At 36.1% G+C, this 21,381-nt stretch overlaps 1 protein-coding gene across 1 annotated transcript in view; it reads right to left on the bottom strand.

Annotated features, from left to right (window-relative positions):
- The window catches only part of LUZP2 (leucine zipper protein 2), a 514,848-nt gene that overhangs the window by 194,355 nt on the left and 299,112 nt on the right, over positions 1-21,381 (bottom strand). Inside the window, 2 exon segments of the mRNA XM_032641180.1 lie at positions 9,572-9,634; positions 16,230-16,311. Coding sequence (XP_032497071.1) covers positions 9,572-9,634; positions 16,230-16,311 — 145 coding nt within the window.

Genomic DNA, 21,381 nt, shown 5'->3' with positions numbered 1-21,381 from the left:
CATATGCGTAAAATTTTTCTTTGTTCTGTCTACTTATCTATCCCTCTCTTCTATCCTTTGACAACCACTTATCTTTTTTTTTTTGGCTGTGCATGCAACATGCGGGATCTTAGTTCCCCAACCAGGGATCAAACTTGTGCCCCCTGCATTGTGGGTGTGGAGTCTTAACTGCTGAACCGCCAGTGAAGTCCCCCAAAACCACTTGCCTTTTTATTGTCTCCATAGTTTTGTCTTTTCCAGAATGTCATACAGCTGGAGTCACACAGCATGTAGACATTTCAAATTGGTTTCTTTAATTTAGTTAAGTTTCCTCTACGTCTTTTCGTGGCTTGATAGCTCATTTCCTTTTAGTGTTGAATAATATTCCATTGTCTGGATTATCACAGTTTATTTATCTATTAACCTACTGAAAGAAGGTTGCTTCAAGGTTTTGGCAATTAATGTACAAAGCTATTACAAACAGAGAAGATCATTTACCTAATGCTATATGACTAAAGCTTCCCTAGGTCTTTTTTTTTTTTTTTTCCGGTACGCAGGCCTCTCACTGTTGTGGCCTCTCCTGCTGTGGAGCACAGGCTCTGGACGCACAGGCTCAGGGCCATGGCTCACGGGCCCAGCTGCTCCGCGGCATGTGGGATCTTCCCGGACCGGGGCACGAACCCGTGTCCCCTGCATTGGCAGGCAGACTCTCAACCGCTGCGCCACCAGGGAAGCCCTCCCTAGGTCATTTTTACTAAGAATTTGAATGTAGCAATAAATATAAAATGAGAGAAGTAAAGATCCTTAATATGTTTGGAATGAGGGTGAAATTATATGCAAGGGAGCATTACTAACAAAGATATGGTGATGCAAATACATCATGCATGACTTGGGACTTGAAATGATTAAAGTATTACTTACTGCTCTGATCTGAGGGTTAGAAAATGGGTGAGGCTAAGAGGGAGTAATAGAAGTGTTTGTTGGTTTTCTTTATACATTTTATGTTATTGGTCCAATATCTAGGCAATCTTTTGCAATGAAACTTTCTTTCCTGTAGCAAATTCATCCAAGTTTTGAGTCGGGTTGCTCTCATCTAACAAAAGGATAGAAATGTGACTCAGACTTGGCCAAAATGCTCTACTCCCCTGCCCATGATGATTAACTCAGGCATCCAAACAATATAGGCTCTTTCCTGGGATTTTTCTGCTCATGTAATCTGAAAAAATGGTCTCACTTGGCTATTATTTCTAAGCGGGTAGAATATTAATCAGACAGCTCTTGGACTTCTTGTCTGCCATGTGGAGAGAGACACTATGAGAGATGGAATGAGACTGTTCAGTAGTTAGAGAGAGCCCTGTCTTACCTTGGCATTTATATTTAAATGAAATATGGAGTTTTAGTGTATTTGTTTGTTTGTTTAAGACCATTTTCTAAGCAAATAGTTTTCCATAGTATTGCTTATTGATGAACAAATTTTACCTCAGAACCCAATGACAATAATAACTATGATGATGATAATAGTTTCCATTTGTTACAAGCTAACTGTCTAAACATATGCTAAATGTCTTTCACACATTGTTTTCTCATTTATTAAATTAACCATATTCTGAGGTGCTTAAAACTTATAAAATAATGTTTATAGAAGACGCAAAATTAAGAAATCAAACTTTCCCCTTTACCTGAAGCATGACAGAGAATACTAGACATTCCTCTATCACAGAACAGAAATAGTGATCCAGATGCAGCCAGGGGCTAAAGACACAATTTCAGCTGAAAACTATTCCTAAAATTGTGTACAATGTCAGCATCTATCCAACATTCTCAATCAGGAAATTAGAACTTGGTGGAATTAATTGATTGTAACATTAAATAAAATGAGATTTTTGGTAGACCATAATCTCCCATAAGACAGCAGTCCTGGTTTACTTCAGAAACACTGAGTAAAAATTCTATGTCCTTGCAAACTAGAAAGTTTACTGATGTAATTGTATCTGATAGCGGTAATTTTCAGATTTATTTTTCTGTTTATTACTCTTTGGCTGTGTCAATCTGTTTGGCTGTTCCAACCCACTTTTGTAACACATACTTACAGCATTACTTACTCTTTGCAAGTCAACTGGCCTGAAATTGGATTCAGCTATAAGCATCAAAATTAACTACTTTCTTCACAGCAATAAACATCTAACAATCTTTTTTCACGTACAAGGAAACTTTTGAAGTATTCACTTTTTTTAATGTTTGCTTTCTTGATTATGAATAAATATCCATAAGTTCTAATCACTTCATTCCTTTCAAAACCCACCCCTTCAATGACACATTCAGTGCACCACACCTGAGTAGGTTATTGCCTTCATCGGCCCCTTTACAATATGTTATTGTAAAATGCTTATTTCAACCTGTTTTTATTGTAGATATTTTGCGCAAATTGTGTGATTATTATTGTATCATAACATATTATATGGCAAAATATGTTACTTGTTATACAATATTAAATTCTGCTCCTTACACCCTTCATGATCAGAGATTGTTTTGTGTTCATTGAAATTTATAATATTTATATATCTCAGGAACTAGCAAAATGTTGAGATAATTTTGGGAATTAAGTTATATGTTTATTACAAATGAATATATAAACAAACCTTATATATGCATCTAAATAAGCAGTATTAAAGTACTTCCATAGACAGATTTATATCTAATAAGTCTTTCCTCTTTCCCCATTGAAACATTGGCTAAGACTTATACCTAATAAAATGTTCTCTCTTTGCCTGTTTAGAAAAAAATTGCCTAAGCTGTTTACCTGGAATATACAAAATGGCATTTGAATAGTATCACCCTAAAATTCACGTCTACCTGGAACCTTAAGTTGTGCCCCTATTAATAAAGTGTTTTTTGCACATGTAATTAAGCTAAAATCAGGTTATACTGGATTAGGGTGGGTCCTAAATCCCATAAGAGGTGTCCATAAAGAAGAGTAGAAAACAAAGAGATGCATAGAGAAGGACATAGGAAGACAAGGCAGAGATTCTTGACAAGCCAAAGAATGTCAAGGATTGCCAGGAGGCGCTAGAAAGTAGGAAGAGGCAAAGCAGGATTATTCTCTAGAACCTTCAGAGGGAGCATGGTCCTCTGACATTTTTTTGATTTTAGACTTCAGAATGGTGAGAGAGTACACTCTTATTGTTTTAAGCCACCCAGCTTGTGTTACTTTATTACAGTAGCCCTAGGACCTAGTACAAATGGGTTATAATAAACTTTAGATAATGGATACACAATTAACCAAAATAACCAGTTGGCCAAAATTTCTCAGAAATCATCATTTTAAAAGATAAACCAGAAGGAATAAAGTAAGAAAGTTGTGATGGAATTATCTGAAAACATCTCAAGCATGTCCTGGACTCAGTACATATTCAACTCAAACTCTCACAAAGGTTCATCTGCAGGCACCATTTCAGAATGATGGCCCTGGAGCACTCTGTCACATTATGAAATATCCCATCATCTTCACTTGAGTGTCCTTATTGAGCCAAGAAGATGGAATAATTTATTTTACAGAGACTTACACAGCCACAAGAATTGAACGAAAATGGGTTTTCTTAAAATTTACCAGAATTTTATCTAGATCAGAGGTTACTGACTTTATTATTTTTTTGTTTCAGTCATGGACTCTCCCTGAAAATCTACATCCTCACCTTTGAAAAATACACATATGTGTCTATGTTTTTTTTTTCCTGTCATCTTAATAATTTCCAGATGGTCAGAGATTCTCTGATATCTTGCTGGGTCTCTAACTATCCCTGTTGTAGAGAATAGCAAATTAGGGAAACCAGCTTCAATCTCCAAATTTGGACATGGTGTCCAATGTTTATTTAATTTATTGAAGTCACTGGTGCTAAGAACGGACTTAAATATGGTTTTCATTTATCTTCACTGTACACAGAGTCCCGGCCCTGTGTTTTTTTTTGTGTGTAAAAAAATCTGAATTATAATATTTTAGTAAAGGTAGGATTCTAACTTTGAAGAGTCAGCATCTAGTTGAGGAAATAGTTCATACAAAAGCAAAGCTAAAATCACATGTTAAAGGATAGGCAAGAGGCCATGTATACACACAAGGTATTGTAATATACACACATGCACAACTGGATACTCTATCAGTGTCAGAGCACGTCTCTCAACCACTCAGAGCCCTTCAGTGATGACATAACATATACTAAAGCTGGTTACCACACTCTAACCCTTTTTTTTTTTAAAGAAAAGCTGTTAATACACTAGCTACCAAATTTTGGAACATTGTTTCCACGATGTGAAAGTTTTTCATAGTGTTAAATCCGTATTCCCAAGGAAAAATGAAAGCAAACAAATTAGAAATAAAACAAATCCTTTCTGTTTCTAAAGTGCATTGCAGCTCTAGGGCAGACATGACTTAGACTTTGCTAATCAGATATGATCCCTTCAAAATGCAGATACAGCAATTACTTACATGGGAAAACAGGCTAGATGTTATCCATGGTCTGATGCACAAGGGATATGGCTATGTGATACCGGAGCGCCCTGTGATGGGAAGATAAAGGTGGCTGGCAGCTTCCTGATCTTGGCAGAGGTAGCCCTGCCTTGAGACAAACAGCTCTGGGGTTTGTTTGTGGAGTTGTTCCTAAGCTCAGCTTACAAAATGCGTATGCACCTCTCCTAACATTTTGCTGAGTCCTCTAAATGGCTTAATAAGTCATTTTCTTCTTATCAGAGGTTGCTTTTTGTCACAACTGGCACATTGCCCCTAAAGACCCATGTTTTATTCCTCATATACCTGGATATGTGTCAATGATTATTTGGAACCCTTTGGAAACCCACAGATTGGCCAGTGACTTGACCTGTAGCAAGACTTTCCCCCCAGGCACTTATAACAACAGCAATAAAACAAAACATTAAAGAAGATTAAATTGCATATTAGTAGGAGATAGAGAAGGCAGATTAGTATTTCAAAGTTGGGTTAAACTATACAAGCCATGCGAAAAATAGATGAGCTAAGTAACTGAGAGACTAGAAAGAAAGGACAATGGAGCCATGAAATAGTGAGAGGGAAAACCTGCTATGGAGAGTAGTTTTGACAAATTTCTGATTTCTATCACTGGCAGAGTAAGACCCACTTTTATGGTTCCTGACTTTATTATTACCATTTTAGAAATGTGATTTCTTATTTTTTCCTTACCTCGAACTATCTTGAATGAGTCTCGGGCAAATAATCAATCAGAAGAATCTATACTAAAACAAACCATCACAGAAGAGATTTGGGGTGGGGGTACTTCCCCAACTTGCCTGTCTTCCTCCTTCCCTCCCTTCCTTCCTTTATTTCCTTCTTTCTTTCCTTCCTTCCCTTCTTTCTTTTCTTCCTCCCTTCCTTTCTTTCTTCTTTTCTTTTTCCCTCTCTCTCTTCCTTTCACTTTTCTTCCCTTCCCTTTGTTATCTCTATGTACTCACTAATTTAATATAGACTATGTTTTAATACTAATCTAATTCAAATATTTGTAGCTATGTACTCCTTTGAAAAGTCCTGAACATTATCAAACTCTCACATTTCATTAAGGAGTTTCAAACTAATCAGAGATGCTTGTCTCAATGCCTAATTTATCTAATATTTCAATACCTATGTATTACCATACTTATCCCTTCCTTATATCTGGAACCACTATAGAGAAACTTATTTTATCCTAGGGGAAACAGTGGATAAAATTAAAGAAAATTAGAAATGACAATAGAGAGAGGGTGTTTTAAAAGTGCAAAGTCAAAGAGAATTCTAAGCTTTGGAGTCAATAAGATTGTCTATATCACATGATGATGCAGTTATGGAAGTCAGAGAAGAAAGGCTAAGTGTTTTTGTTTCTTTGTTTTGCTTTCTGGTACAACTTTTTACATTTGTTGTAACCATACAATATCCAAATGCAAAATAAGTAATTGAATGCATAAAACGGATTACATAAGAGACATCAGAATTAGAGACAGATTAAGAAGTTACTAAAAAAAATGGTGAGATAGCTACTATAAATCAATTTTTGCACTGTAAGAAATCTCATATTCTGCAAATGTGTACACTAAAAATACAGGATGTATGAGAAAATTGTGACTGAGGAAGACCACTTACTGTGTAATTTTGTGATAATATTAACAAAATAATGACAATAGTAATAAAAATACAACCACAGTTTAATATTTTCTAGCATTTATCCCCCAAATCATACTCAATCCTTTGCATAGTCTTACACTTAGAATTTACTGTTTTCTCTTTTGAGATGTAGACCCTACAGGGAATTGACTTCTAATAAAGTAGATTATCAGAATTAATTTCTGATACATATTTTTCACTAATCTCTTATTTTAATACTGGGGAATGCCTTAGAGTCTTCTATATTCACAGTTTAGTCAGATATCTTGGTGCAGTAAGAAACATTTTTTAAAATGTTTTGAAGGCACTAAAACACCACTACATGCACTAAAGGGAGGTCCTTTTGCATATTTTCTTTTGTCTTTGTATGACAAAAATTTTCTCTAAAATTTGACAAGGCTTTCCCGATTGCTTCAAACCTCAACATGTTGGGAAAAATTACATATAAACCAACACAATTTTTCAAACTTTACTGACATCATTTCATCATTTATTAATTGCTAATAAGGTGATTTGGTACAAAGAAATACACACTGTGGCAGAATAGATTTGGCTTGCATGTTCCATGAAAGAGAATATAAGCAGAAAAGCAGAAGGCCTAGACCTGAAATTTGGACCCCTAAATCTCAATAAAGCTTCTGTGAGTAAAAGCAATCCCAGACACAGGTTAAATGTGATGTCCATGTGAAGACATAGATACCCATAGAGACAGATAAAATAAAGGAGCTTGAAATACTGTGATTAACTCATAGCTATACTCTTTTCAGTCTCACTCTTAACTTTCTTGGTTTAAAAAAAAAAAATCTATTTCTTTTTCTCTTGCATTCTCACTTTGCTATCCATATTCTCCAAATATTCTCCGATGTTCTTTCCCAGTTATGAACACAGTCTTTGAATCATGGGGTCCCATGTATTCCATTCCAGATATGACTGCCTGGATGGAAAAATCAAAATGCTTTCTGCCCTACACAGCATTTGCCTAAAAAATAAAATCTAAATATTTTCCCTCTCCAAGGGATGAGGTAAATCTTAAAAACTAAATGCCTAGCTTCTAACATAAAAGTGCCTTTTAAAATAAACAAATTTATAAAAAAAAAAAAAAAAGGACTTCCCTAGTGGCGCAGTGGTTGGGAGTCCACCTGCCAATGCAGGGGACATGGGTTCAAGCCCTGGTCCGGAAGATCCCACATGCCTTGGAGCAACTAAGCACATGAGACACAACTACTGAAGCCCACGTGCCTAGAGCCTGTGCTCCGCAACAAGAGAAGCCCACGCACCACAACGAAGACCCAACTCAGCCAAAAATAAATAAATTTATAAAAAAAAAAAGTGCCTTTTAAGATATTTACCTTCACATATGAAAAAAATACCGATCATTCTTTAATAACTCTTCAAAAGTCCCTTCTTAAGTTGGGACTTCCCCAATATCCTCACTCAGAAGTCATTCAGGAGATTTTGATCTTCTCCCAGAAATCTCTTTTATACCTGTATGATCTCCCTCACCTCTCTGTATTTTGTTTAGTCAATTTGCCTTTTTATTTTATTACTCCTGAACAAAAATCTTTCAGGTAGTGTCCATATAATTTTACCGTGCAGAGTATGGGCCAAGTATTTTGTTTAACCTCTACATACTGATTATTTGTCAAAATAACAAATCTAAAATTTCAATGAATTAATAAAAAGAAGTCAAATTAAAAGGATTCAGTTGATAATATATGTTCACCATTAGGTTTTGTTAGAGAAGTCAAAGACTTTTCTGGTTATCAAGTATCATCTTGCAGATTTTCAATATGATGAAAGTAAATAGTAGCAAATTTAATTACAAAGCTTACATTTGGCAGCCATTACTTCTGAAGAGTTGTATTGCTTTTTTAATTATACTAGCCTATACACTTAGAAAATTAATATTAAACTTAAAAAATGATCCCATGGAAGGAAATAAAATATTTTGTTAATCCTCATAGGTACCTGATATGAATAATTTATAGTTTGGTTTTAAAAGAGCTTCCTCCTTAAATTCTAGATTTTTAAAAAATTATGTAAGATGAAAAGTTAACTGATAATACATACACAGAGATATAAATTAGCCCATAATCCTCTCATTCTTATACAACGGGGTTCATGTTGTTGTTGTGTGCGTGTGTGTGTGTGTGCGTGGATGTGTGTGTACACGTCTAAATGTACTTTCTTTCCTATTTTAATACTGGCTTTAACATTGTTTTAAACATTCTCTTTGTCTTAAGTGATCCATGGGAAGTTTTAGACTTGAGTAATCGGGCCCTCTCTGAGCCCCAGAGAACAAGAAATTATCTAGTACAACCAGTATTTCGGTAACTCTAGTTTACTGACATTTTCCACCATAAACAGTAAATCCAAGATTTAGGCCTCAGGGAAAACATCATCAAGTCCATCTCATTAGACTTTCTTAAGAAGACTCAGAAGAAAAAATCATTAGAAAGAAATGAAAATACAATAGAATCATAAGGAAGACACTTAAAACTTTTCTTGTTTTCCTTTTTTCTATACATCATTTTGCACATTTGATAAACCATTTTAATGTCATGATCAGAGTACAAATGCTGAATCTTGATACCAAGGCATTTGTATAGTCTATTTTTTAACCTGGGCATCAAGGTGGAAATGATATAGGAATAATGTAGCTCATCTGTATTTGAAATGTCTCAAAAAATTGGAGGAAGGAAGGGAGGGAGGGAGGGAGGGAGGAAGGAAGGGGAATAAAGGAGACTAGAAATGGCTAAAGCAGTTGATTTGGGATTTAAAATCCACCTTAGTGGGATTGATAAAAGAAGATATATCTTTAATTAATCATGGTTTAATAGTTCTAAATAACTAATTTCATTCAAGGAAAAAAAGAAATAAAAAGGTGGAAATACAAATATGATGGAGAAATTTTAGAAAATAAAGTAGTTATGTAACAGGGTAGACAAAAAGTCAAAAGGAGGAAAAGTCATACATCATTTTATAGGATCCTTACATTTTAAAGGTTGTAAGGAAAGCGGTTACAGCTTATTTATTTCAAATCTACATAACTCCAAGATTACCTCACACAAATTTTTCATTCTAGATTGACTTTTCCTAACATAAGGTCCATTTCTAACTAGCTCTCTTCTTCAGTGCCTGTGATGTCATTTGGTAGACAAATAAATTTATAAAATAAAAATAAATTTTTAACATTGCCCAAGCAAAATATAATTAGAAGGGAAAATGACCTGGAGATGTATGAACTAATAACATTATCAAATATATGTTAAAGTAGGGATTATATACTCAAGTTTTAACCTTATAGTTCCTCTCCATTAGTACTTAACTAAAGGACGTATTTGCATGTGATCATACCCCAGAGCTTGCGGCAAATCAATGTTTGTTTCTGTATATTCTTTGACTTGTATGAAATTTTCCTGAAATATGTCTTACCTCATTTTGGAGATCTCGGATCATTTTGTTCTTTCTCTCCATTTCAGTCTTTAAAAAAGCAATCTGAAAACAAATAGAATATCATGTAGACATATTTCAAATTCATTTCTATAACTTTTATAAATTTATTTTCACAATTTTTGAAGTATAATAAAATTATCTCTTTGTCAACAAATACTGAAAAAGAACAAAGGGTTAAAATTTTCATTATCCACATTTTTATTGCCAAATTCATAAATATATCCACTAGTTATATAACATAACTTTTTCTTATGTAATAAAAGATTATTATTTTTTTTTTATTTAGTCTGTTTCTGTTTTATAAATAAGTTCATCTGGGGGGCAGGGATAGTTAGGGAGTTTGGGATTGACTGTACACACTGCTATATGTAAAATAAATAACCAACAAGGACCCACTGTATAAAAAAAATGAAGAGGGGACAAGAGAATGATATGCTTGAGATGAGATTGGCCATGTGTTGTTAATTCTTGAAGCTAATTGATGGATTCATGGGGATTTATTACACTACTTCCACTTTTGTGTAAGTCTGAAATTCTCCATAATAAAAAAGTTTAAAAAAAATTTTAAAAATTGAGAAATGCATGTTATGACTGTGATTCGCTTACTTGTCTAAACTTTAATTTTTAAAAATGTGGTTCTTAAACAAAGTTAAATTCTAGGGTTGGGCCTAGGAATCTCTTTAACTAAAACATGCTCCAGGTAATTTTTATATAAGGCCAGGTTTGAGAGCAATTGCATAGTGATGCTCCTGACCTCAAAAGCATGGAACGCTATAAATACTGTACCAGAGAAACCATGATGTTTCCTGCTGAATATGATATTGTCAGAATCTGTACCCTTAGTCCAGTTATTCAAACTGTATCTGTATAAACATTGCGTCTTTATCTGCCTGACTGCTTTCAAAAAGGTCAGTATGGCACAGTAGCTAAAATATGAGACTCTATGGTCCCTGAGGGTTCACTATTTATGTGAATGAATGACAGTGGATGAAACATTTAATTTTTCCAATTTTCAATTTTCTGCCAGTCACATTTTTTTAAAAAGTAAAAGGAACAGGTAAAATTAATTTTACTGATATATTTTATTTAATTCAATATATTCAAAATAGTATCATTTGACATGTAGTGGATTAATGATGATAAATTGACTTTTTTTTTGCAATATATCTTTAGAATCCACTGTGTGTTTTACACATACAGCATATCTCAATTTGGACTAGCCATTTTATAATGTTCAAAAGCCTCATGTATCTGGTGGTTATATATTGAATAACATAGTCTTAGAGGATTCCTGGAATGATGCAAAAGAGACTGGTAATGTGGATTATCTCTAGAGATAGATTAAGTCAGTGGAAATCAAATTTAGGAGTAAAGTTAATTTTTACCGTATATAATATATACACATTAAAAAAATAGTTCTGAAACCTTTCAAACATAAACAAAAGAACAAGAGTAATACTATGTAAAATGCTTCTGGGCCCACCCTAAGAATAAATATATATAAATGCTTTGTCCAATTTTCTTCAGACCTTGTAAAGAAAATGTTATAGTACTATTAAAGCCCCACCTAATTTTTCTTCCTCCCCTCCCCACAGAGGTAACCACTATCCTGGATTTGATGTGTAGTAGTCTTGTTCACTTTCTGTACATTATATTTGTTGTGCGTCTGTAAAGCTTTACAACACGTATTAACACCTTGTCTTTCCTGGCTTGTGTAGATGTCCTTGTATTACCATTTCCTCAAAAGGTAACAAAACCTAAACCAAAAAATTTTTGATGGTCCAAATACATGTAAAACAGAAGCAGAAGCCTGAGAACCACTATGTCCATCATTTTGGTCATAACAATTTTCAAGCTTACATTTGAATTATGAAGATCCTCGGAGCAACCTGAAAATTTGAGTCACACTCATTGTCCCATTAAGGAGATAGTTCAATTTAGTAATTAGATATATAATCAAGGGTAGCACATAAGAGTATCTGCTCTTAAATCTAAAATAGCACAATATTTACAGAATCAAATCCAAATGTTTTCCCTCTGTTTGAGAGTGAACAATTACAATTATTTCATTCTCCCCTTCTTATCCAACTTTCAACTACATCAACTATAGTCTTCCTAGCAGAAAGAATAATTGCTGAATGATTTGCAACAATTAAAACATATACTTATTTAATCCTTAGTTAACCTAGAATCCTCAAATAGGGAGAAAAAGCACAAACAGTCTGAGTCTTTACCAAAGTTCGGAAGTGATGAGTCCCAGTACTATGAAATCTGTCTTTTCCTAGATTCCACCAGATGCACATTAAAAAAAAATCATGCTTTTACTAAATATATGTTATTCCCATATTTGTTAAGCTTTCTGTCATCTCTTTCTGGACTTTGACTTAGAAAATATCAGTCATTCAACTCAAAACATAAACACATTCCCTCCAAAAGATAAGTATTATTTATTTCTGCAGGTATTTGAATTTATTGATCATGATGATATATTTTGCTAATATAGTCTTCAATTTGTTCTTATAGACCTTTTACATGTACATTCGTTAGTATAAAAATAGCTATTAGTTTACACATATAGCCATCAATTGATTTTGTAATCATAACTGATGAAGTTTATAAAATGAAATGAAAGTTTTCAAATTTTTTCTATTTTCCAGAAAATATTTGCCTATATTTGAAGTCAACTGATATTTAAAAATTAGTAGAAGTCACCATGAAAACCTTCTGGCTTTGGAATACTTGGGAAAGGAGTCTTTTAGCATAATAAAATTCCAACTGTGTTCAGCTATTCAAGTGTTGAATTTCTTCTTGCAGAAGCTTTAGCATTTTATATTTATTTATCTAGAAATTTACATGCACATTTTTAAATGTATCAGGGAACTGTTGCTCATAATACATTATTTGTTTGAATTCCTATTACAATTATGACTGTTAGCTCTTTTTTTTTTTTGCGGTACGCGGGCCTCTCACTGTTGTGGCGTCTCCCATTGTGGAGCACAGGCTCCGGACGCGCAGGCTCAGCGGCCATGGCTCACGGGCCCAGCCGCTCCGCAGCATGTGGGATCCTCCCAGACCAGGGCACGAACCCGTGTCCCCTGCATCGGCAGGCGGACTCCCAACCACTGCACCACCAGGGAAGCCCTTAGCTCTTTTTTAATTCAACATTTTAAAATTTGAGCCTGTCTTTCTATTCTTAATCTTTCTCATATCTTAAAGTCTTTTATCATAGTCTTTTCAAATAACTTAAATTTACCTTTTTCTGTTTTCTATTTTAGTATTGTCTTCACTAGTCTTTATAATACTCTCTTTATTGCACTGATGTTTTGCTTTTTAAATAACTACTTGAATTGATGTAGCTAATCTTTTATTTTTCTGGAAAAATGCATTTAAAGCTATCAATTCACCTCAATTATTATATTGGCATGTAGTGTCTTCACTATTATTAAGTATTTCTTTATTTCTTTTATTATTCCTTATTAACCGAAGGGTTATTACAAAATGTGTTATATATTTTCCAAACATAAAGAATTGTTTAACCATTTATAAAAATTTATTTTAAATTTTATAACAAAAGGATTGAATAACATGGTATATATGCTAGTCATATTTTTGGATGTATATAACTTTTTGTATTATACATATTATATTTCTATAAAATTTCTTTAGATGTTCTGCATGTACTTAAAAAGAACATAGTCACTTTTTTAGAGATTTCTATATATATCTAATATTTATTACTACCAGTTGTATTTTTAAGATCTTTGTATTTGCCTATTTCTCCCTTCACTCATAGACTGATGGATATGGAAGCTGATTTGTTAAGTACATTTATGTTTATGATGGTTATAACTATAAACACCTCATTTTATTTATTTATTTTTCTTTGCTAGCATATAATGCTTTCTCTTACATTATATTTGTGCTTTAAATTCTATTTGCCAGCATTAATATTGCTGTCAATCATTTACTTCTTTTATGTTGTTTTGCATATATTTTCCTGTATTGCTTACTTTAAGTATGTGGTCTTCTCAGTTGTTAAAATTAGCACATTTGCATATATTGTCCTAATTTCTTAATTGCAGTTATTCTGTGTCTTTTAAAAATTATTATTAAAATTTAAATTATCATTATTTCTAATACATTGAGACTTTTGCCAACAGTAATTCTTTTGCCTACATTTTTCTTTCAATCGGATAATTTATTTATTTTATTATTTTATTTTTTTCTTTCTATTGAGTAGATCAAATTTAGTTTAGATTCTACTATCTATTATATGCCAGATATAATTTTAGGGAAATTATGTATGTTATTTTAATTTTAATTATTCCCCAAATTCTTCAAATAAGGAAACTTGCAGAAGTTAAAGAGCTTACTCAAATTTACAGATAGTAGATTGTCCACTAGGAATTTAAACCCAGCACATTCTTATTCTGTAGCACATGTTAGGTTATGAATACATATAGGGTGTTCCTGGTTTAGTAGAGTATTTTGGGGTGGGAAAGGAAAATCCTCCCTCAAGATTCAATGCTGAACTTTAAGAAAAGCACTACAAGGACTCTGAGGTGAGGATAAAGCTGACTTGGCCAGTCCTGTCTCCTCCTTCTTCCCAACTATGCATCCTTTGTCCCACTTTTGCCATACTTGACTCTTCTAACTTTTGTTGAGCTCTTTCAAATGTTAGAGCTTTCTTCTTTTGGGATGTTAGACACAGTGTGCATAACATATTGGAATAAACACAGGTTCATGCCTTGGCTTCTCCAAATGCTAGCTGTGTAAATACAAGCAAGAGTTATTCATTTTCAGAAAAACAAAACAAAACAAAACAAAACAACAACAGTAGTGTGCAGTTTTATTGTGAGAATCTGAGAAAACAGTATGTGTGAATATTTCTATTCTGTTCTAACTGCCATTATTTGTGACTGGGCTATGAAGAAGTTGAGATTAAATGTGATAGATCAAGAAAGAAATGGGATTGAATTAGGGTTGTTCCTTATGCTGGGTCAGATTCTGAGGGGAGGAATCAACATGATAGTGCTAAAAATATGTCTGTTCTTCTACGTAACACCTGCTGTCCAAAGAGCCAGACACTAGGACACCTTGTAGGTTAGCAGTGAGTGTTGCCATGGCATAACAGAGAAGAACAAAGATGCTCATCCTTACAGGTGGGCTGGACAGATAACAGTGAATTTATTAACAAGAAATAATCCTGCACCCAGATGAACAGCCATTATTACAAAGACTGTCTCCAAGAAGCAGGTACCCCAGATGACAGACAGGGCTAAGTTGCAGAAGCAAAACTTTATACCCTAATCCAGATTATTCAAGGAAGACTTGCAAAAGAAAGGCAGGATGACAATTCTTAAAGGAGCTGGGATCCCAGGTAATCAACCTGGATGGAGACGTTGTATTAGTCCAGTTTCTAGCTTCTGTAAACTTGATGCTTTAACATCTACCTTACACATATACACAGACTAGCCTTGTTATGGACAACCCAGTAATATGCTTGCATCATCCTATCTTGACCTCCTGCCTTCCTCATCACTGCTCCTTCCCCACCCACTCCTCCTGGTGGTAAGCTTTTCAAATACACACTAACCAATACAGAGCCTAGAATTCCAGCCACCCCTTGTACTGAGTTCTCACACTTCAGGTGACTGTCCACCTGCCTTAATCACCCCAGGGCCGGGTACCAGAAAAATAGTCCCTGTGCCCCAGAGCCTGCTGAAATCATTCAAATGGGCCAATCCTAGGCCTGCTTACCCTGCCTAGCCCATTCCTTCCCACAGAAACCACAGTAAAGGCTCTTGTCCACAGTTTCCCCACCTTCCTTTGCCTTGTGCCTGACCTGGTGCTTGCCTGTGTGGTCCCCGGTCATGTGGCATGCCCCCCTCCTGGGAACTGTGAGAAATAAACTATCTTTCCAAAGGTAATTGTTTCCTGATCTACTGGTCTTACTATACCTCAAATTTTCTATTAATATACTATATTTTGAAATAGATTCAGGTCCTCGAACAAGATAAAAGGTTCAATCTCCATAAATGGTACATAAGTGCATGTGGGGAATGAGGTAGAAATCTAGTTTTTAGCACTATTATCCAGAGCACCATCTCTCCTGCCTGTGGTGAATATTAGTTATAAGAATTGAAACGTGAGGGTCAATGGAACATCATTTTGAAAGAGAAATTCTGGAGAGAAGTTTGATTCTTAAATTTTGGGGTGTCTCAGAATCACCTGTGTAGTTGATTAAGTAGGCAGATGGTGTGGCTCCACCCTTAGGAGATGTCTATTCAGTGGATGTAAGGTATGGCTTAGGGATCTGTATAGTTTAACTTAGTTCAAGGTCACACCCTAAAATTCAAGAGCCACTGATAGGGGGCCTGACACCAACACTCTTGCCCTGAGTTTTTCATCCATAAATAAGGGTTAGGAATCAGAAGACCCCTAAGAATCAAATACAACGAAAATATTTTTTTGAAATGATTGCTGCTAAGTATTTTTGTAATCTTGTTGATTGCGTTGTTTTCATTGTACTATCATTTATATTTGTCACAGGTGTATTTGTTCCATAATGATTTTAGGGAAAAAAGTTAACAATTTTCCAGGCCCAAAGCAAAGGACACAGAAGAGAAACACTTACAGTAGCCTGCTGTTTTTCTGCTTTCTCAGTTGTCTCTTTAAGCTGATTTTCCAGGGCCTCCTGGAGAGACTTCATTTGTTCTCTGTTTAGTAGAAAATAGAGAGCAAAAGAGAGACATCATATAAATCTCTTATTTCCTATTTACACGATGAAAGGAGGTTTTGCTGTATACATACATTTAGGAAACATAACTAGAATATATAGAGCCATGGTTAAACATACAAGATGTATCTCAGGACTCTGGTAATAAAGTCTTCTCTCCCATGCAAGCACTAAAAGCAAGCTGTATTTAAGGGAAATTGCCTTACTATTGTGTCTTATGAGAATCCTACTGTGTGAATCATCTGTGAGCTGCATAATGTGTTAAATCAAATCGATATAATAATTGGAGTTAGAAAGCTAATTTTAGTGACAGCATGCCAGGGTGTGAACATGCTGTTTAGAAAACAAGTTAACATAGACTTGCTGATGGGATAAAATAATCATTCCCTTGGATGCTCTACATTAACTAATTCTAAAGCATTGTGTTTTAGACATCTTGTATAAGGTCTGAGACTTTTTGTAAAAACAAAGAGAAAAAAGACGTATATGTAATGCAAAAGCTGCCTCATTTATTGGAGATAATAAAAAGTACAACTGCACATATATACATATTGTGTCTCAAGTTCAGTAGGACATAAGGACCTTCTCTCACATTAAAAATATAAATATTTTCATAAATATGAATTCCTCTCAAGGGTTTAGGATTTTCTCAATTATGACAAATTTTATTATATTACTGTGCCTTCATTTTATCACCTAAGCTATCACTTCAAAAAGTTCAGATAGGAGAGAGGGGGAAGATGGCGGAAGAGTAAGACGTGGAGATCACCCTCCTCCCCCACAGATACACCAGAAATACCTCTACACGTGGAACAACTCCTACAGAACACCTACTGAACACTGGCAGAAGACCTCAGACCTCCCAAAACGCAAGAAACTCCCCAAGTACCTGGGTAGGGCAAAAGAAAAAAGGAAAAACAGAGACAAAAGGATAGGGACGGGACCTGCACCAGTGGAAGGGAGCTGTGAAGGAGGAAAGGTTTCCACACACTAGGAAGCCCCTTCAAGGGCGGAGACTGTGGGTAGCGAAGTGGGGGAGCTTCGGGGCCGTGGAGGAGAGCGCAGCAACAGGGTTGCGGCGGGCAAAGTGGAGTGATTCCCGCACAGAGGATCGGTGCCGACCAACACTCACCAGCCAGAGAGGCTTGTCTGCTCACCCGCCGGGGCGGGAGGGGGGGGGGGGGGGGGGGGCTGGGAACTAAGGCTCGGGCTTCGGTCGGAGCGCAGGGAGAGGACTGGGGTTGGCGGCGTGAACACAGCCTGTGGGGGTTAGTGCACCACGGCTAGCCGGGAGGGAGACGGGGAAAAAGTCTGGACCTGCCAAAGAGGCAAGAGACTTAACACTTCCCTCTTTGTTTCCTGGTGCGTGAGGAGAGGGGATTAAGAGCGCTGCTTAAAGGAGCTCCAGAGACAGGCGCGAGCTGCCGCTAACAGCGCGGACACCAGAGACGGGCATGAGACACTAAGGCTGCTGCTGCCGCCACCAAGAAGCCTGTGTGGGAGCACAGGTCACTTTCCACACCTCCCCTCCCGGGAGCCTGTGCAGCCCGCCACTGCCAGGGTCCCGGGATCGAGGGACAACTTCCCCGGAAGAATGCACGGCGCACCTCAGGCTGGTGCAACGTCACGCAGGTCTCCGCTGCCGCAGGCCCGCCCCGCACTCCGTGCCCCTCCCTCTCCCCAGCCTGAGTGAGCCAGAGACCCAGAATCAGCGGCTACTTTAACCCCGTCCTGTCTGAGCGAAGAAGAGGCGACCTACACGCAGAGGCGGGTCCAAATCCAAAGCTGAACACCGGGAGCTGTGCGAACAAAGAAGAGAAAGGGAAATCTCTCCCAGCAGACTCAGGAGCAGCAGATTAAATCTACACAATCAACTTGATGTACCCTGCACCTGTGGAATACCTGAATAGACAACGAATCATCCCAAATTGAGGAGGTGGACTTTGAGAGCAAGATTTATTATTTTTTCCCCTTTTTCTCTTTTTGTGAGTGTGTATGTGTATGCTTCTGTGTGAGTTTTGTCTGTATAGCTTTGCTTTCACCATTTGTCCTAGGGTTCTATCCATCCATTTTTTGTTATTACGATTTAAAAAATTTTTTTTCTTAATGATTATTCTTTTATTTTAATAACTTTATTTTATTTTAGCTTTATTTATTTTATTTTATCTTCTTTCTTCCTTTCTTTTTACTTTTTCGCCCTTTTATTCTGAGCCCTGTGGATGAAAGACTCTTGGTGCTACAGCCAGGAGTCAGTGCTGTGCCTCTGAGGTGGGAGAGTCAATTTCAGGACACTGGTCCACAAGGGACCTCCCAGCTCCACATAATATCAAACGGGGAAAATCACCCAGAGTTCTCCATCTCAACACCAACACCCAGCTTCACTCAATGACCAGCAAGCTACAGTGCTGGACAACCTATGCCAAACAACTAGCAAGAAAGGAACACAACCCCACCCATTAGCAGAGAGGCTGCCTAAAATCATAATAAGTCCACAGACACCCCAAAACACACCACCAGACGCTGACCTGCCCACCAGAAAGACAAGATCCAGCCTCATCCACCAGAACACAGGCCCTAGTCCCCTCCACCAGGAAGCCTACACAACCCACTGAACCAACCTTAGCCACTGGGGACAAACACCAAAAACAACGCGAACTATGAACCTGCAGCCTGCAAAAAGGAGACACCAAACACAGTAAGATAAGCAAAATGAGAAGACAGAAAAACACACAGCAGATGAAGGAGCAAGATAAAAACCCACCAGACCTAACAAATGAAGAGGAAATAGGCAGTCCACCTGAAAAAGAATTCAGAATAATGATAGTAAAGATGATACAAAATCTTGGAAATAGAATAGGCAAAATGCAAGAAACATTTAACGAGGACCTAGAAGAACTAAAGATGAAACAAGCGACGATGAACAACACAATAAATGAAATTAAAAATACTCTAGAAGGGATCAATAGCAGAATAATTGAGGCAGAAGAACGGATGAGTGACCTGGAAGATAAAACAGTGGAAATAACTACTGCAGAGCAGAATAAAGAAAAAACAATGAAAAGAATTGAGGACAGTCTCAGAGACACCTGGGACAACATTAAACGTACAAACTTTCGAATTATACGGTTTCCAGAAGAAGAAGAGAAAAAGAAAGGGACTGAGAAAATATATGCAGAGATTCTAGTTGAAAACTTCCCTAATATGGGAAAGGAAATAGTTAATCAAGTCCAGGAAGCACAGAGAGTCCCATACAGGATAAATCCAAGGAGAAATATGCCAAGACACATATTAATCAAACTGTCAAAAATTAAATACAAAGAAAGCATATTAAAAGCAGCAAGGGAAAAACAACAAATAACAAACAAGGGAATCCCCATAAGGTTAACAGCTGATCTTTCAGCAGAAACTCTGCAAGCCAGAAGGTACTGACAGGACATATTTAAAGTGATGACGGAGAAAAACCTACAACCAAGATTACTTTAAGGATGTCATTCAGATTTGATGGAGAAATTAAAACCTTTACAGACAAGCAAAAGCTGAGAGAGTTCAGCACCACCAAACCAGCTTTACAACAAATGCTAAAGGATCTTCTCTAGGCAAGAAACACAAGAGAAGGAAAAGACCTATAATAACAAACCCAAAACAATTAAGAAAATGGGAATAGGAACATACATATCGATAACTACCTTAAATGTAAATGGATTAAATGCTCCCACCAAAAGACACAGACTGGCTGAATGGATAGAAAAACAAGACCCATATATATGCTGTCTACAAAAGACCCACTTCAGACCTAGAGACACATACAGACTGAAAGTAAGGGAAAGGAAAAAGATATTCCATGAAAATGGAAACCAAAAGAAAGCTGGAGTAGCAATTCTCATATCAGACAAAATAGACTTTAAAATAAGGACTATTAGAAGAGACAAAGAGGGACACTACATAATGATCAAGGGATCGATCCAAGAAGAAGATATAACAATTGTAAATATTTATGCACCTAACATAGGAGCACCTCAATACATAAGGAAAATACTAACAGCCATAAAAGGGGAAATCGACAGTAACACATTCATAGTAGGGGACTTTAACACCCCACTTTCACCCATGGACAGATCATCCAAAATGAAAATAAATAAGGAAACAAAAGCTTTAAATGATACATTAAACAAGATGGACTTAATTGATATTTATAGGTCATTCCATCCAAAAACAACAGAATACACATTTTTTTCAAGTGCTCATGGAACATTCTCCAGGATAGATCATATCTTGGGTCACAAATCAAGCCTTGGTAAATTTAAGAAAATTGAAACTGTATCAAGGATGTTTTCCGACCACAACACTATGAGAATAGATATCAATTACAGGAAAAGATCTGTAAAAAATACAAACACATGGAGGCGAAACAGTACACTACTTAATAAAGAACTGATCACTGAAGATATCAAGGAGGAAATCAAAAAATACCTGGAAACAAATGACAATGGAGACACGACGACCCAAAACCTATGGGATGCAGCAAAAGCAGTTCTAAGAGGGAAGTTTATAGCAATACAATCCTACCTTAAGAAACAGGAAACATCTCGAATAAAAAACCTAACCTTGCACCTAAAGCAATTAGAGAAAGAAGAACAAAAAATCCCCAAAGTTAGCAGAAGGAAAGAAATCATAAAAACCAGATCAGAAATAAATGAAAAAGAAATGAAGGAAACGATAGCAAAGATCAATAATACTAAAAGCTGGTTCTTTGAGACGATAAACAAAATTGACAAACCATTAGCCAGACTCATCAAGAAAAATAGGGAGAAGACTCAAATCAATAGAACTAGAAATGAAAAAGGAGAAGTAACAACTGACACTGCAGAAATAAAAAGATCATGAGAGACTACTACAAGCAACTCTATGCCAATAAAAAGGACAATCTGGAAGAAACGGACAAATTCATAGAAATGCACAACCTGCCAAGAATGAATCAGGAAGAAATAGAAAATATGAACAAACCAATCACAAGCACTGAAATTGAAACTGTGATTAAAAATCTTCCAAC

Source organism: Phocoena sinus, chromosome 8 (assembly GCF_008692025.1).
Source record: "Phocoena sinus isolate mPhoSin1 chromosome 8, mPhoSin1.pri, whole genome shotgun sequence".
NCBI classification, from domain to species: domain Eukaryota; kingdom Metazoa; phylum Chordata; class Mammalia; order Artiodactyla; family Phocoenidae; genus Phocoena; species Phocoena sinus.
The sequence above is the reverse complement of the archived record's forward strand: the minus strand, read 5'-3'. Positions and strand labels throughout refer to the sequence as shown.